Raw genomic sequence first — 18,427 nt, 5'->3', positions numbered from 1 at the left:
TTAATCATTTTTATTATAATCAAGAATTAAATTTTTAATCTTAATTACTAATCGATAGATTTTACCCGACACTAAATGTAGTTTTCTAATACATTTTGGGACATTATTCCTCAATTCATTCGGTCACAACCGTAATTGTCACAGGCAACTTATATCAACTAAGTTTATATCGAATAAGGACTAGCGAAAAGAGTTGCTCAATTTTATATAGCTAAATTAAGCACACACTTCAATCAAACAAATTCGTATATCCTCTGCAAGTCAGATTAATACCTGTAATAAGCTACAGAAAAATAACAATATATACGAACTTATTACGTTACTTATTTATTACGCTTTAGCATGATCGCATAAACTTACCGTAGTATCCCGCAAAAACGAGGAGACGCGAAACGACGGATGAAGATTTGTTTAATATCAACTCGTCAATCATTTACATCTGAATACATCATTTAACAATTTTTTTCGAGCCAACTTAAGCAAATCTTTAATATGAATTTGAATGAATCTGATTTGGCTAAAATGTTTGTAATTTAAAAATTTGAAATGGACAACCGAACGTGAATCCATTATATGTATTATTTAAATATTTTTGTAAATATTCTCTCCTTTTATGAGATGACACCGCTGACTTTTGATTTGCTATAAATAATTATTAATTGTTCAAAAGTCTTATCAATTGTTTTATCACTTAACGAGTGACGTCAAACTTTCAAGTTCAACATATGGCGCAAACACTCGAATCACAAATAGCACGGTATCGATACAAAGGAGAATGGTTGCTAAAGTATTTCAAAATTTTGATGTAATTGATATAAATTTGAAAATAACACTAGTTTGCAAAAAATATATTTTTCCACTTATGTATGAATTGTATATTAGTAAAGTGTATTTATAATTTATAATTTGTGGTTATCGATACACATGCACAGTGCAAGTTGTAATGAATTTCATGCTAGCAAATGATAACCTAAAAAACTGCTTCACAGTTAGAAGTTTCTCTAATACCTTAAAGATTAATTAAAAGTATGACAAATTTTTTATTCAATGTTGCCAATGAATTTCTTACTACTTTTTTCAAGTTTCGTTAAAGCTACATCCAACAAGGAGACCTATTAATAATCGATTTTGATGAAAGTTATATATGTGTAGAGAGACCGGATAAAGAGATTTTCAGTAATAAGTTTTAGTTTTCAAGAAAATAAAGTGTGAAGTTTTAGAAAAATTTAGGTTTAGATCCGTATTATTTAATTTAACGAAGCAGCAAATTAATTCTGATTTGGGGATTGTTTTATCTTTAATTAAACTGTTTGAATACAAATATACATTATATGTATGTGTATCGATAGCTATAAACTACACATTATTTATTAGTATCTACGTATACATATAATTTCATCATTATATGTAGAAAATTTGTCTTTTAAATCCTTCACAACATGATTAAAAAATAAAATATCAAAAATACATTTAATAGAGAATGATTAAAAAATAAAATATCAAAAAATACATTTAATAGAGAATAATCAATACATTCATGTTGTCTAATCAATAGGTGTATTCTTGATGACTATCTTTATAATATCATTACAGTCATTATATATAACACAGATATTATATATAACAAAAAAAGCTGTGATAATGTAATAACACCAAATTGTCGTTAAAATTACTAAAGGGTTACAGAATTTCAATAACACTAAACAAAAAAATTCAAATATCACAAAAAATTTTTCTGTACATTAAATCTCTTATTCTGGGTATAGATCCGAAAACGACTTACTTCCGATTTTTTTGAAACTACGTATTTTTACGTATTTTAGGGGCGCTGATTACGAATATGATAGTGAATATTGGCGCAAATTTGATTTTTATGGTGAAAACCATGAAAAAACCATAAAAATGATTTTTTCCATTTATTTTCGTAAATAATGGGAATTTCTAAAAATTCTTTAAACAAAAGTTGTAGATTTCATCAAAATGCATATTTTATGTCCTATTTATTTTGTCATAAAAAACAGTAGTTTTTGAGAAAAACGACGTTAAATGTTTAAAAATTTATACAATTCATCCAACACACATCGAGTTTTATTAGTTAATTTTAATGCTTTTAACTATATTTAAATACATTATATACATACACACACACACACACACACACACACGCACGCCCGCCCGCCCGCCCGCACGCACGCACGCACGCACGCACGCACGCACGCACGCACGCACGCACGCACGCACGCACGCACGCACGCACGCACGCACGCACACAATGTGTTTTTGTGCGTAGAACACGAATCTGGCAGAAAAAAGTGTCGCTCTGTCCCGCGAGACGAGATATTAATCGTCAAAGTTCACTATTTGACAGGTTATGAAACCTGTTATACCGACGAAATGTGACTGAACATGGTCCCGTGGCCATATATTTTGACATATTTTGACTGAGAGAATCAATATATTATCAGAAAACGCGTGGGCTCTACCCCTCCCCCTGCACCCCCTCCCCGTAATTTTTTCTAACCTAACCCACACGTTTTAAAGTCGATATTTGGTTAATGCGAAAATATTGGAAATGAACAGCGTGGAAAGTCGCAAATAGTGGTACTGTACAAACGTGGATGTCGTTTATTTTACGTTTTACAAATACGACACATGATATCAGTGCTTTACGTAAAGTAAACGACGTCCACGCTTGTACAGTACCACATAGGTTTGACTTTCCACGCTTTCATTTTCAATATTTTCACATTAACCAAATATCGACTTTAAAATGTGTGGGTTAGGTTAGGAAAAATTTCGGGCGGAGCTCCTCCCCCGCCCACGCGTTTTCTGATAATATATTAATTCTTTTTCAGTCAAAATATATGGCCACGGGACCATGTTCAGTCGCAACATTTCGTCTGTATGACAGGTTTCATAACCTGTCAAATAGTGAACTTTAACGATTAATATCTCATCTCGCGGGGCAGACACTTTTTTCCGCTAGATTCGTGTTCTACGCACAAAAACATACAATGTTGTTAAATTTTAACAAATTCAGAGAACAGTGAACTCTCCTTAAGTATTACCTGATTATAAAGTATTAAAATTACCTAATAAAATTCGACGTGTGTTAGATAAGTTGTATAAAGTTTTGAACATTTAACGTCATTTTTTTCAAAAACTACTGTTTTTATGGCAAAAATAAATAGAAAATAAAATATGTATTTCGATGAGATCTACAACTTTTGTTTGAAGTATTTTTAGAAATTCCCATTATTTACGGAAATAAATAGAAAAAAACCATTTTTATGGTTTTTTCATGGTTTTTGCCATGAAAATCAAATTTGCGCCAATATTCACTATCATATTCGTAATCAGCGCCCCAAAATACGTAAGAATACGTAGTTTCAAAAAAATCGGAGGTAAGTCGTTTTCGGAACTTTATCCCTTATTCTGAACATCTAACACTAACATATTAATAATATTTAATTTTCGGCATCATTTTTCAATATCCAAAGTCTATAAAAAACCTCTTATCTGATAAATTGTCTATCAAAATAAATATCAAAATAAGCTAGTGTAATTTTATTAGGCTATTAGATTAATTATATCAGACATTTAAGAGTGCCAAAACTTATTGTAACATTGCTTATCGTGTTTAAGCATTCTTTATAATCATTTTGATGATTCAACAAAATTATTTTCAGATTTGTATCCAGCTAAATTTTTGTATACTTCAGTAAAATCTTCCTTCTTTCTTTTCTGTAGATTTCAATTTAAACAATAATAATTCACTAAATGTATTTCCCGATGACATGAGAAGCGATAAGTGAACATTATTACTAACAAACATTGTGTCATGATTAACCCTTTGTTGTATATTGCAAATTTTGTTTTATTTTATAATATATGGAGGTTTTTGAGATTATAAGTTTCGCAAATCTGAAGTTAAAATTTAAAAAATAAAAATGACGGATTTAAGTGGCCAATTAAAACATAAACTGTGACTTATTTACATATAATATTTTATATATGAGGTTTTTGGACATCTGATTCCATCCTTGTGAAGGAAATAGTAAGCGTCGCTTCAACAATCGATTCGAAAGTTACTAATTCCGAGTACTGCTATAGCAGAATCCACATAATTATACTCTGTCCAGTGAAAGAATAGGATCAGAGCGTGCATAAATAGGTGAAATGATAAAAACTTGATAAACTATATTGGTAAATATTTATTGTAGTTAATACGACATTGAAAAGAACTTTCTTACGCAAGCCGAATTTTTGTCCGCTTACCTCTCGCTTACTAAAGTACGACATAACATGGTTTTTAGTCTCAGAAATTTGAATATAAATGTATCGCAAAAATATAGAATTTTAACTAAATACAAGGAATTTTTCAAAATAAAATCTTGCAAAGAATTAAATTCTAATTTTAATAATAAAATTTTATATACATGTAGGTAAGACAAATATAATAGGTGAATTTAGAATTAGACTGGTAGACCAAAAAAATGGAAAAATAATTATATATATTATTATTTACATACATATATGTATATGTCTCAGAAATGTAATGATATCAAATATGTTACACAATTAGTTATAAAATATGTGAAAACTGTAAAGGACTTGATAGGCACTCAAATGATTCATTGAGATGCAAACGAGGAGTTAAACAATGCGAAAGATGTGTAATCACGTTGTGCTTGTAATTCCACCGCCGTTTGATAAATAATTTGCTATACGTTCGATATCTCACGAAAAGACTGCCATAAATCATTTTACTACCGTAAAAGTGTTGCTACATGTGAAAGAGTTCAATCTTATAAGATTGCGTTCAAGACCTTGAACATTAGCAAAAATCACGCGTGCACTTGAATTCCCCTCGTATAAATATTTATATTTATATCTGTACGGTTATTACTTTTTGTAAATACATTTAATACGAGCTGCGCGTGCTACGAGATAACAGATATTTACACTCTTAAGGTCGGTTGTTCCAACTTCTTGGCAAACTTATCTACCAGGTAAGCATGTGTCTTCTTCATTTCTTTTCTTAAATAAATAAAGACAAACATATATTTACCTGATAAGTAAATTTACCAAGAAGTTGGAACAACCGACCCTTATACAGCACGAATTTATTAAATAATGTATTCAATTATGAATTCGCGTTGAAAATAAAACTCGCGCGATAATAATTTTTCTTCCATTTAAATGTTTGCTTGTTCAGAAAATTTGCTTGATTAGATAAATATCTTTTAACAAGGTACTTGCAACTTGAAAGATTGAAAGGACAGAATGACTGAAAAGCAATTTTATTTAAATTTTAATTATTTAATTTTAATTTTAACTACACAACTCAAGATACATGTGTATACATATATGTATAATTTTTATAGTATTGTAGGAATATATAATTTTTATACTATTTGTAGGAAAAAATTGAATTTAACTTATTTTCTTTATTAAAATATATTTAATTTAATTCTAAAATACTTTTCTTATAAGAGAGTTGCTTAAGAGATTGAAACAATTAAAATGATGAGAGTTAACAATGGTCTAGTTTACATCAGGTGTGTTTAGAGTGACCTATATTTGACTCAAACACGATGATGTAAACAATCGTAACTGTTTAGACAAGATCATTTTTTACCATCCCTTAAGTTCCATGTTATAATCAAGTATAAACGGAGATAAACTAAAAACGATCCAAAGGATTAAAATGTACCAGTAAAATTCTAATAGATGGCTAATTTAATTTACAATTTACTTAATCTACATATTTTTGCATTAGTCAAATATTTCGAGATGCAAAATAAGAAATCCCGATTTGCCTTGTCAGCGATTAAAAAGTATTACTCTCGCAAAGATCGGGGATTAGGAAAATCGAGGAGTGTGTCCTGAGAAATGGATTAAATCAAGGATTTTTTCAGAGAAAGAGCAAGTACTCCTTCTTGGCTCCCTCCGCTGGAAACTCATTTGCTGAGCCAGGCAATCGTGCATGTGTCGTTTTTTCAAAGATGGAGAGGAAGATTCTCTTGTGAACGTTTATGGATTAAGAAATGTTTGAGGATCAAAATCGGTTAATTAGAGAACATTACCTCGATACTTTCGTGGCATGCGCCTTACGGGCATCACCTCGATTCCATCTCCGGTGACTGGGTTGCGTGTCGGTAATCCTCCTGAGATGCGGCGACGGAGATGCGGAGATTCACGCACCGTTCGACAGCCCATATTTTCGCCACGTGCGCGCGAAGCGACGTGCATAAGAACCCACAGAGCCATTTCATTGTTTCACCCCATGCACCGTAACATCGTCGCAAAATCCACAACCGTAACCCAACCAACTTGTGTTAATACGCGGCAATTCGTACGGATAGATCGCAGATACCGTATACTACGTTGTCCCTTCCTGAGAAAACTCTATCGAAACTCTAAATTTTGTATATTTTTAATACTTGTTTCTTTTACTATATTAGAGTAGAGAAGGCGATTATGGAATTCATGGTATCTCGTAGGCTTTGTGTCGAGTTCTGGCGATAACCATTCGAAATTACTTCTTTACATATCGTTTAGACATACGGTTATAACATGGTTATTGTTTGTTTATCATGAAAGCTGCATTTCAGTATTGCGAGTAGTCAAATGTTTTATAGATATCTATTCTTTACATCATTTTGAGAAATATATTGATTTTTTAACTTTAATGTGTGTGTGTGTGTGTGTGTGTGTGTGTGTGTGTGTGTGTGTGTGTGTGTAACTTAAAGGGTTTGAATATAGCTTTCAAATAATAAAATTGAATTTAATGTTTGCATGCATTTGATGTGTAAAGTTATTGTATATTGCATGCAGAATTATGGACTACTTGCGAGTGTCACAAGTCTGAGAGCCGGTTGTTCCAACTTCTCGATAAATTTACCTACCAGGTAAGCATGTGTCTATCTTCATTTCTTTTCTTAAATAAATAAAGACAAACATATATTTATCTGATAGATAAGTTTACCAAGAAGTTGGAACAACTGGCTCTGAGTCCTATAATTTCTTCGCACGCAATATTTTTTACAATATTTTTACGATACTTAGCTAATATTGTTTGTTATAATACTTTTACAGTACTTCTACAATATGTAAAGTCGCGAGAGCCAAAGATTGTTTACATTTTTTTAAAATTCTTTTGTATGCCTTTATAAAAATGTAATACTGAGCAGTATTAAATTGGCCAATAATTATTACCTTTTTTTTAGTATTAAAAGTATTAACAGCAATACTTATAATATTTAAAATAAGTATTAATTACTGTCCAATTTAATACTGCCCAGTATTACAGGTGCTGTAACTGTAATCTTTCTTCCCTTTCCAGTAAATTGTTAATTATGTTTATTGTGTATATTTAAAGAACTTCTGCTTATAACGGGATTTGGTAAAATTTTATGGGTAACAAACTTGTACTGACAAAAATTATGTCACATAAATATTTACTGAGGTATTTAAATAAAACAGAATGGTGATGATTCATAACCCCCTTCTCTCCTCTACATCTTATCATTTTTATATTAAAAAATAGGGTAAATTTTAACAAAAAGGGACTCAGCCCCAATAATCTTGACATATGTTGTCAAGGTCACCCTCTTAAGTTATGTTTAAGAGATTTTAGCCGGCGCTCGTTATTAGTTAAAAAATTATCAACAAAAAAAGTTTCATAATTTGCTGTAATTTTCTGATACCATGTACAAGTAAAAAGAAATATGGGTAAATCTAAACAAAAGGGGACCCAGCGCCAATAAATAATAAATTTATTATTATAATAAAGCACGTATTTTGGCGTGCTTTAAATAAGATAATCTATTAATTTATTATTATCCTAATCTTTTATGCAAAGTCGCAAATCTGTGTGGTGCAAAAAACGCGTGGCGAAGCCCTCCTCCTAGATCCCTGCATTAATTTTTAGAAAACACGCATTTTTGCATACTTTAAAATAAAAAAATCTATTAATTTAGGCGTGCTTTATAAAAATTAATGTGGAGATGTAAGGGGAAGGCAAAGTCCCCTCCCCTTGCACTCCGCCAACGCGTTCTCTGCACCACATGGGTTTGCGACTTTGCATAAAAGATTAGGATAATAATAAATTAATAGATTTTCTTATTTTAAAGTACGCAAAGCTACGTGCTTTATTTTAATGAATTTATTATTGTACTAAATACATTTTTCTTTTTTTGTTTATAACTTATTAACAAACGATGAGCGCCGGTTAAAATCTCTTGAACATCACTCACGAGGGTGACCTTGACCTTGACAATATATGTCAAGGCAAGGTCAATGGAACTGGGTCCCCTTTGGTTAAGGTTTACCAAAATTAGTTTATACTGTTTATATATATAAATATTATTTATTACTTTTAAATTTATGTTTGTTAATATATCAATATTTCAATTTAACTCGACATATCTTTATCAAAGGACGTCTTCGATATCTTAGATTCATCCGTACAACAGAAATTAAAATAGAAACAAAATGGAAACGATGTGTATAATGCTTAAGGGAGTTCCTCTGCTCATGCCCGGCACAACAAGTGGCACAGGGGTTCAAGTAAAAAAAATATTCAAATGACTATTTTATTGCCTTCTTTTTTTTTGCTGTATATGGTCTAAAGTTAATAACGATGAATATATATAAGAAAAAAATCGGTTATAAAGTACTAACTTCATTACTGAAAAAATTTTTTTCAAAATTGAGAATAAATATTTTTCACTATTATACCACCCTTAGATAACTAAAAACAATTTGAAATTCATGTTATATCACTAGCGCACATTTACCACACTTACGTGCTGTATTACTTCGATTATTGTAAACTTTTTTTATCTTATCAATTATTTCACTCAAAACGAGCAAGTGCATCGTTTCAAAAATTTAACAGTACTTTTCTGGACAGTTAAGATGTATTATTGTAAAGTTTCACTAACATCTGTTCATTACTTCTATATTTAATACGACAATAAAAACTGAAAAATCCTGAAAATTCATCGATTCCCATAAGAGCCCATGTTAATAAAATATTTAATATCTAAATAACTAGCTAGTTCAGTTTTCTGAAATTTTGACAGTTAATTTATATCACTAATTTAAACTTCTCTACAAAGTTTCATGAAAATCTGTTCATTTTAATGATAGCGGAACTCCCTTAAGTTTTAAAGAAAGGAAAGATAAATATTTACAGCAGAAAAATTACAAGAACAGTAATGATATTGTGAGAAAGCGAAACAAGTTGTACTCGCATGTTATACTGGTTATAAAAAAAAAAACCTTTATGATATGCTTCATGTCTGCCAACAAAGTGCATATACTGTCGATGCAATGTTTTCGATGCCGGTGAAAAAATTTCCCGTGGTCGTGCGTGGTTTTGTTATAAACAGATCGAAAGTATTACGAATAAATTGTGATCACATTTCAGTGATATACTTTGTCTAGAAATTCGTGAATAACATTTCGCAAACGACATCGAAATATTTCTTCTCTTTTGTAAAGAGTTTCGTTGAAAATTTACTTCACAAAATTTTACTCGGTGACGAGTCATAACCTACATTCTTAATTTATTAAAATTCATTCGTTTAACATCTGTAGGAACAAGATTGTGTATTGATAATATTACATTTTTCATACAAAATTTACTACTGTCGTCAACCTAAATTTTTCTTTTTCGTAATTTATTACTGTATCTCAATGTCGTTTACTGTGAATTGATCACAAATGAACGAATCGTGTGTGAGAAAACAATATAAATAATAATTTAACGTAAAGCAAGATGTAATGTTACTAGCAGAATGTATGATATAAATTTAAGGCCTAAGCGGAAATACACGGCATGTCTAATTCAAAATATGTGTTCCTGTATTTTCGTGGCAGGCCCTAAAATAACGTGATGATGCCGAAATACGTGATGCGAATTCTCTATGAAAATCACGGTAAATTAAACGTTTCATTTATCGCGACAATCAAGTTTCTCGATAAGCGTTTCTATCTTTTTTCTTCTTTTTTTTTAAATGGAAGTGATTTTCCGCATCTAATTATGATCAGAAAAGATTGTGTAGCAGTGTTGTGTATCATCTATTTGAATGTCTCGTTACACACTTACGAAATCGTTTCTTTCTCCTAAAAGCTGCTTGCGAACAGTTCAAGGAAAATGACATATATTAAAAAAAAAGAGTAATATATATTATAAACAGTGATATTTATTTAGTGTCTCGCTAGCTCCACATCAACGAGGTGATTGAAAACTGACTCGGTGATATCTCGGTTTGCACAAAAACAGCGTATCGATTTCGCATCTGACCGAAAAACTTCCGCTATTGATCTCATTAGGCACAATTTCTCGAATAGTAAAAAAATATAATACCGGACCTATCAAGTGATTAAATATCGTGCAACGTAAAGAGCTTAATTTGCGTTTAGCGCACTCGAGATAACAAAATATCTTTAGTCTTTTTTTATTCCGTGCAGTAAAAATAAATTGTTTTTAAAAGACAAAGTTTGTCCGCACAACTTTTAATATGTACTCCTAAAGATTGAACACCCGTTTCCCAATGAGAAAGTTACTTTCCGCCGTGACAAGAGCGTGATTATTAGAACGAAAAACAATTTTTACGCCAAGAGCCTGCGACACACATATTTCAACTTAGATCGGGATTATATATGTATATCCTTGCCCTTAATATTAGACACATTTTTTATAGAAAAAAAAGCAACACTCGAATGTGGAAACAGTTTAGAGAGTCCCGAAGCGGCATATATCAACATATTTTCTGATGATAACATCTTTATCTAACATTGTTAAATACTTTCTTTCAATGTTCCAAAGTAGATAATTTATAAAAAATTCCATAAATTAACCCATTAAGTTTCTACTGTTTCCAAAAAGCTCTATGTGCTTCTCTGTTTTCAATTCTTGTACTTTTAACCAACTCCTAATTAATATTTTTAGTTGTAATTGATATTTAGAAATAAGAAAAGTTATTCTTTCTTGGCAAAAGTTGGCAATAAAAAATTTCTAGCAAACAAGAATTAAAATTAAAAACGAAGATACATTAAGTATAGTAAGAAACATCTTTTTATTCATTAATGTCACAGGCACACAAAAAAAAGTCGCTTGTTCGCTAGATTACACCACCATCTATATATGTTTTTGGGGTTGCTGAATCCAAATCCGTTGTCTGTTTTACCCCTTCACGTCAGGTTTTGTTCTTAACCTCAAAAAATATCTCAAAATCGCTAAAACAGCCCTTTTCAAGTTGAGAAATAAAGAATGACCACCATATCCATATGTTTTTAGGGTCACTAAATCCAAATTCGTTGTCTGCTAAACGCTATTACATTACCATTCGTCTCTAACCTCAAAAATGCCTCAAAATCGCTAAAATAGCGATTTTGAAACTGAACAGTGAACACTTGCGACTGAAATCTGTAAACAATAGACTATTTATGTTTTTGGAGATTTTGAATTTGAATTTTGAAATTGAATTAATCTTAACAGGTTAGAATTCCTTTTTATTCCTAAATATATCACAGTTCTCTATTTATTTTTGGTAAAAATGCCGAATAGGGGACCCAGCCTCGAAGACCTTGACCTTGACATATATTATCCTCCTGAAGGTCACCCTCCTGAGCGATTTTCAAAAGATTTTAGCCGTCGCTCGTAATTCATTAAAAAGTTATTAACAAAAAAAGTTTTATAAATACTTTTGTTTAAAATAGATAATATTTTGCATCGAACTATTTGTGCTTTTGATTGAAAGACAATGAATATATTGTCAGAAAACGCGTGGGCTGGGGAGGGGCCGAACTACCTCCCCGTAATTTTTCCTAACTCTAATTTTTCCTAACTCTAACCACTAATTTTATGTCGCTATTTGGTTAATACGAAAACATTGGAAACGAACAGCGTGGAAAGTCTCAAACCTATGTGGTACTATACAAGCACATGGACGTTTACTTCATAGTTTCTTACTTCAAGTTTCATAAAGATGATACACAATCAGAGCTTTACATAAAGTAAACAACGTCCAGTAAAGTAAACAACGCTTGTACAGTACCACATAAGTTTGCGATTTTCCATGCTGTTCATTTCCAATGTTTTCACATTAAAGTCGGGTCTGCAATAAGTCGTTGACAACATATGTCAAAGTCAAAATCATTGGGGCTGGGTCCCCTATTCGGCATTTTATCTTATTTTTTCCTGTGTCTAACTCTTTTACCCTCAAAAGATCAATGGAGCGGCTTTCTTTTACATTTGATTCCTTTTCAATTTCTCTTTCCAAAGTCCAAGGGTGGTCAGCCATCATATTTATATCCCATATTACTCCATCTCCCTTAATAGCGACGCTCCATTACTTTTATATCTTGATAAAATTGTTCTCCTTATTCCTTACTGTAATTTCCTAAATTTATTAGAAAATAAACGAGATAAGAATTTAAAAAGTGCAGCTTTAGATTCATCAAACATTCTAATTTTCCAAAGTTTTCCACCATACCGATTACTATTTGTTCGTAGTCGTCACTTTTATGATTGCCCAAAAAGTTCTCTACAACTTTCTTAAAACTAATTTACGCAGCCGTCTTATTCATTGACTTGATAAAATTCTCATCCTTTAACATTTTTCGAATTTGTGGTCCATCAAAAATGCCTTCTTTCAGTTTTGCATCAGATATTTCTGGGAATTGTTTTTCTAAATGTTTAAAGCATTTTCCTTTGAGAGCCTTGACGAACTGCTTCATTAGACCAAGTTTTATATAAAGAGATGGGAGCAATACTTTTATTGGATCAACCAAAGGATTAGCAATTATGTTTTTTGAATCTGATATAAACGAAGTTCTCTTTGACCATATTTTCTGTTTATTAGTGATTGTCACGGTATCGACTATGCCATAAACATAAGAAACAAGGCAAATTTGTAAAGCCTAATTGTTGACCTAATATCATGTTCAAAATTTTAAGATCCCCACATATTTGCCACAACAGTTATATTCTGAATATTTAATTTCTTCTGAGAGTCGAAAGGGAGTCATACGTAAAAGAATTTTAAAGTATTTTTTTAGGTTAGGGGAAAATGGTGACGTGATGAGATTTAGCAGACAACGGATACAGATTGAGCGATCCCAAAAATATATATATTTGGTGATCGTGATTTATTTCTCAACTTAAAAAAAGTTTTAACTATTTCGAGGGACAAAACCTGACGTTATGAAGTAAAACGGACAACGGATTTGGATTCAGCGACCTCAAAAACATATAGGTATGGTGATACAGTCTAGCAAACAAGCAATTTTTTGGTGTGCTTGTGTGGTTAATGTTTAAGTAAATAATAATTACTCTGATTTCTTATATAAAAGCGTAATAATTACAGTAATTCCTTAATTTAAGTATTCACGATTTATATTTTATACGCAATTTTTTTTTAAAGCAATAAATAATTTCTTTGTTTAGACGCGGGACTTTTTATATACAATCTCAACAATCTTTTTTTTACACAGTCAGAAAACAATCTCTCATTGTTTCTGTGTCGAAAGTCATCCTTTTCTTACCTATCAATTCACACTCAAGGACCACACTTTGACGCACAAATAACAAAAAATATCATGTGCAACATATGCAGATCGAATATTGCCCACTTGCATTTGGGAAATGCATTTATGGGCAACAATCGACTCACTATACTTGTTACACAATATATTATTTCGTTACCTGTGTGTGGAAAGTTGTCCTCTCAATCTTTATATTTTTTTCCAGATATTCCGTTTCGATTGGATAGATCAAAAAGAGTAACTTTTTCACTTTTATGTACCAATTACGATCTAAAAATTTTTATTAGAATTATTAGCCTTTGAAATATAAAAGCATGTAGAGACTTCCTGCACTTATTGTTACAAAAAGAAATTGTACCAGTAACTAAAAATTTAAAGACAAGTAGCACTTCAATATGTATTGTAAAGTTATAATAAGAACAATGAAGTTATATAAATTACGAAAATATAATAATGATTCGTTAGTTACATAATTACAGAAAAATAGTAGAACAAATATAAGTAACAGATAAACTAAATCAATTAAGATTCAAATTCGGAATCTTTTGTTTTTACTTCTAGGATACTTGCTGCTCTACTACTCTCATAAATTATTTCGATCGTATATGAGCTTAATCGACCTTATAACTATCTATACAAGATAATTTTAAAAAATTTTATGCAAAAAGTGTGCTGTAGTAAATTATTAATTCATTACTATGACATTGTAATTCATTTAAAGAAAAAGTTGTTTAAACTGAAAAATGTCATATTTTATTTGTAAATTTGTATAATCTCTATATGTATAACTGTGTTGAAAGTTGCTATTCATTATCAATTAATAACGCACATATTTTTATTATTTTGTAAAATGTGTAGTGGTAGATACTTAAATTTTAAAGTTACCAACCTATAAATGCCAGAATTATTTTGTTTTCTCTGAGTTTAGAACTTAATGGGTTAAGTCATAAGGTCAAATTTACACAAAGAACTATATCCAGTTTCTTATTGAAATTAGGCCTTTTAAGTATTAAGATTCGGATAAAATTCGAAGACATAAAAAAAAGTAAAAGATTTAAAAATTCAACACAAATTTTGTAAAATAAGTCCCCTGGGTGTTAAAGTTATTCACTAGTTATTTACATTGATTTCGTCTGATTTCTCTGCGTTCAGGCATTACCTTTTCTTGATAACGGCGATAATGAATTGTACCAAATACTAATATGATATCTTGAATGTACTTGGTACAAATTATTAACCCGACTAATAAGGAAACCTCCCGAACTCGAAAATTCTGATTTTAATGAAACTTGGCATAAATGTAGAGAAAGTAAATACATAAATTTAGAAATTTTTAGTTGGTGCTTATAAACGGTTTAAAGGGTTGAAACCATCTTTCAAAAAATGAGAGTTTTTGCCTTTTCTCGATATATCTCGTAAACTAAAGAAAATATAAAAAAATGTTTTATACAAAAGTTTTACAGCATAAATACTTCTATTTAACTATGCTGTTTATTTTATGGAAAAAAAATTTTTTTTTTAATTTATACTATGTATCTAGCATTTATAAAGTAATTATAATATCTTATACTACGTATCGGCCTTTTTTCCCACTTTTCCAATGTTCCACGGTTTTTCTTTTCTTATAGTAACTATTTAAAATTTCGTTTTCTGGTTCACAATTATTCTCATTATCAGGTTTATAATTATCATTATCATTTTCTAGAAATTCTTCTTCTTTATTTGTTACAAATTTTATGTCACTTAAATCAACTTTCCAATAATTTTGAAATTTCAAAGCAGTATCGGTTTGTAACAAATGGTACATTATTTGTTATAATATCCTGTATCACTTCATATAATTGTATTTCTTTTCTATTTATAGGCGTTGGGGAAATGTGTAATTTGAAATAAAACAATTAACATATTAAGAACATTTGCAACATTTATGTGTAACATTATGTTTTGTTTGATTAAAAATTTAAACAATTTAACAGAACAATCTAGTACACGTTAGACGTCACTTGATACTAATGTGAAAATGACGCGTAACATCATTAATAATGATACAAAACTTTTATTAATAGGTGATTTCTATTTCATATATGATGCCGTGACATGACGAATGTAAAACATGAATGTGAAATATGTGACATAAACAGAATGAACACTGTGTAAAAACAACATGATTATTCTAATATTGCGCAACAGTCACATAAAAAATAACGCATACAAGAATGCAATTAATATAAATATATAGTATTATAACATAGATAATATACACATAAATGATATAAATAATACAGAGTATACGATAATATAATAACTTTATAAATGCTAGATACATAAGAGTCAATTTTATTTAATTTTTGTTAATTAAAAATGTTTTTAATTATTTTTTTCCCCCGAAAAATGAACAACGTAGTTAAACGGAAATATTTATACTGAAATACTTTTGTATAAAACATTTTTTGATGTTTTGTTTAGTTTACAAAATATATCGAGAAAAGACAAAAATCTCTTAACCTTTGAAGAGTGATTTTAATCCTTTAAACCGTTTTTGAGCATCAATTAAAATTTTCTAAATTTGTGTATTGCCCCCCTCTACATTTGTGCGGAATTTCACTAAAATTGAAATTTTGATGCAATAAATATTCAACGTCTATTAAGCTGGCACAGCCACTTTAGCACAATCAAATAAAACTTACACAGAAATTTAGTGCACTTTAATTGCTAATTTGTTACTCAAGTCTCAATTTTTTTGCTCCAGCCGTTTGGGAGAAAATGGTGGCTGTGTTAACTCAAGATTAAAGTTAGCACAGCCACAGAAAAAAATTTTTTTTTAATTTAAAAAACGGTAGTTTTTTATAGAACTAATTTTTTGCTAATTATTTACCCTAATGCCAATTTATTTGTTCTATTTTTAAACTCCAAAAACCACCCCTAAAGTTACTCCCTAGTAATAAAACATTCTAAAAATGAAAATACCAAGATTTTTCAATTAATGACGCTTCTAAGATTTTGTTGCTCACCGTTTATAATAAATTTAATTTTGTTGCTCCAGCCTTAACCCTTAAAAATCACCCCTACTCACTGTACACTAGCGCAATACTTAAAAATGGTAAATTAATAAGACGTATCGATGAACAGCGTTTCTTAGAATTTATTTCTTGCGAAATACACCAAATAAAAATTTATTGCTAATTGTTTATTGCAAAATTCCGTGGCTGTGCTAGACTCGATTCAAGAGTAAAGTACCCTTAAAAAATTTGTTACCCAACGGATTTCTTCTTCAAAATGTTTCTAGATTTTGTTGCTCACGAAATACACCAAACAAAAATTTATTGCTAATTGTTTATTGCAAAATTCCGTGGTTGTGCTAGATCCGACTCAAGAGTAAAGTACCCTTAAAAAATTTGTTACCCAACGGATTTCTTCTCCAAAGTGTTTCTAGATTTTGTTGTTCGCGTAATACACCAAATAAAAATTTATTGCTAATTGTTTATTACGAAATTCTGTGGCTGTGCTAGATTTGATTGAAGAGTAAAGTACCCTTAAAAAATTTGTTACTTAGCGGATTTCTTCTCCAAAGTGTTTCTAGATTTTGTTGCTCACGAAATACACCGAATAAAAATTTATTGCTAATTGTTTATTGCAAAATTCTATGGCTGTGCTAGATTCGATTGAAGAGTAAAGTACCCTTAAAAAATTTGTTACTCAGCGGATTTCTTCTCCAAAGTGTTTCTAGATTTTGTTGCTCGCAAAATACACCGAACAAAAATTTATTGCTAATTGTTTATTGTAAAATTCCGTGGCTGTGTTCCACTCAAAAGTAAAGTACCCTTAAAAAATTTGTTACTCAGCAGATTTTTTCTCCAAAGTGTTTCTAGATTTTGTTGCTCACGAAATACACCGAATAAAATTTATTGCTAATTGTTTATTGCAAAATTCTATGGCTGTGCTAGATTCGATTGAAGAGTAAAGTAACCTTAAAAAATTTGTTACATAGCAGATTTCTTCTCCAAAGTATTTCTAGATTTTGTTACTCGCGAAATACACCGAATAAAAATTTATTGCTAATTGTTTATTGCAAAATTCCGTGGCTGTGCTAGACTCGACTCAAGAGTAAAGTACCCTTAAAAAAATTGTTACTTAGCAGATTTCTTCTCCAAAGTATTTCTAGATTTTGTTGCTCGCGAAATACACCGAATAAAAATTTATTGCTAATTGTTTATTGCAAAATTCCGTGGCTCTGCTAGACTCGACTCAAGAGTAAAGTACCCTTAAAAAATTTGTTACCCAGAGAATTTTTTCTCCAAAGTGTTTCTAGATTTTGTTTGTCGCGAAATACACCAAACAAAAATTTATTGCTAATTGTTTATTGTAAAATTCCGTGGCTGTGCTAGATTCCACTCAAGAGTAAAGTACCCTTAAAAAATTTGTTACCCAACGGATTTCTTCTCCAAAGTGTTTCTAGATTTTGTTATTTGCGTAATATACCGAATAAAAGTTTATTGTTAATTGTTTATTGCAAAATTCTATGGCTGTGCTAGATTCGATTGAAGAGTAAAGTACCCTTAAAAAATTTGTTACTCAGCGGATTTTTTCTTCAAAGTGTTTCTAGATTTTGTTGCTTGCGAAATACACCGAACAAAAATTTATTGCTAATTGTTTATTGTAAAATTCCGTGGTTGTGCTAGACTCGACTCAAGAGTAAAGTACTCTTTAAAAATGTATTACTCAGCGGATTTCTTCTTCTCAGTGTTTTACAATTTTATTGCTCGTGAAATGTGTTGGTTAATAATTTGTTGCTAATTGTTTATTGTAAAATTTCGTGGCTGTGCTAGATTTGTCTCATAGACTAAGTACCTTAAAAACATTTATT

The 18,427-nt window shown here is 30.4% G+C and overlaps 1 protein-coding gene across 4 annotated transcripts in view; it reads right to left on the bottom strand.

Annotated features, from left to right (window-relative positions):
- LOC105833817 (microtubule-associated protein Jupiter) overlaps positions 1-18,427 on the bottom strand; it is a 166,231-nt gene that overhangs the window by 4,508 nt on the left and 143,296 nt on the right. For 3 of the 4 annotated variants that reach the window (XM_036291375.1, XM_036291376.1, XM_036291373.1), the window contains 2 exons: positions 10,121-10,144; positions 6,090-6,170 (listed from right to left, as the gene is read on the bottom strand). The exons of the other annotated variant lie outside the window; for it this stretch is intronic. In XM_036291375.1, the coding sequence (XP_036147268.1) occupies positions 6,090-6,170; positions 10,121-10,144 (105 nt within the window). The remainder of the gene's footprint in view (positions 1-6,089; positions 6,171-10,120; positions 10,145-18,427) is intronic. 4 annotated transcript variants of the gene reach the window in all.

This window comes from Monomorium pharaonis, chromosome 8 (assembly GCF_013373865.1).
Source record: "Monomorium pharaonis isolate MP-MQ-018 chromosome 8, ASM1337386v2, whole genome shotgun sequence".
Lineage (NCBI taxonomy): Eukaryota > Metazoa > Arthropoda > Insecta > Hymenoptera > Formicidae > Monomorium > Monomorium pharaonis.
Note: the sequence above shows the minus strand (reverse complement) of the source record. Positions and strands in the feature narration are given on the sequence as shown.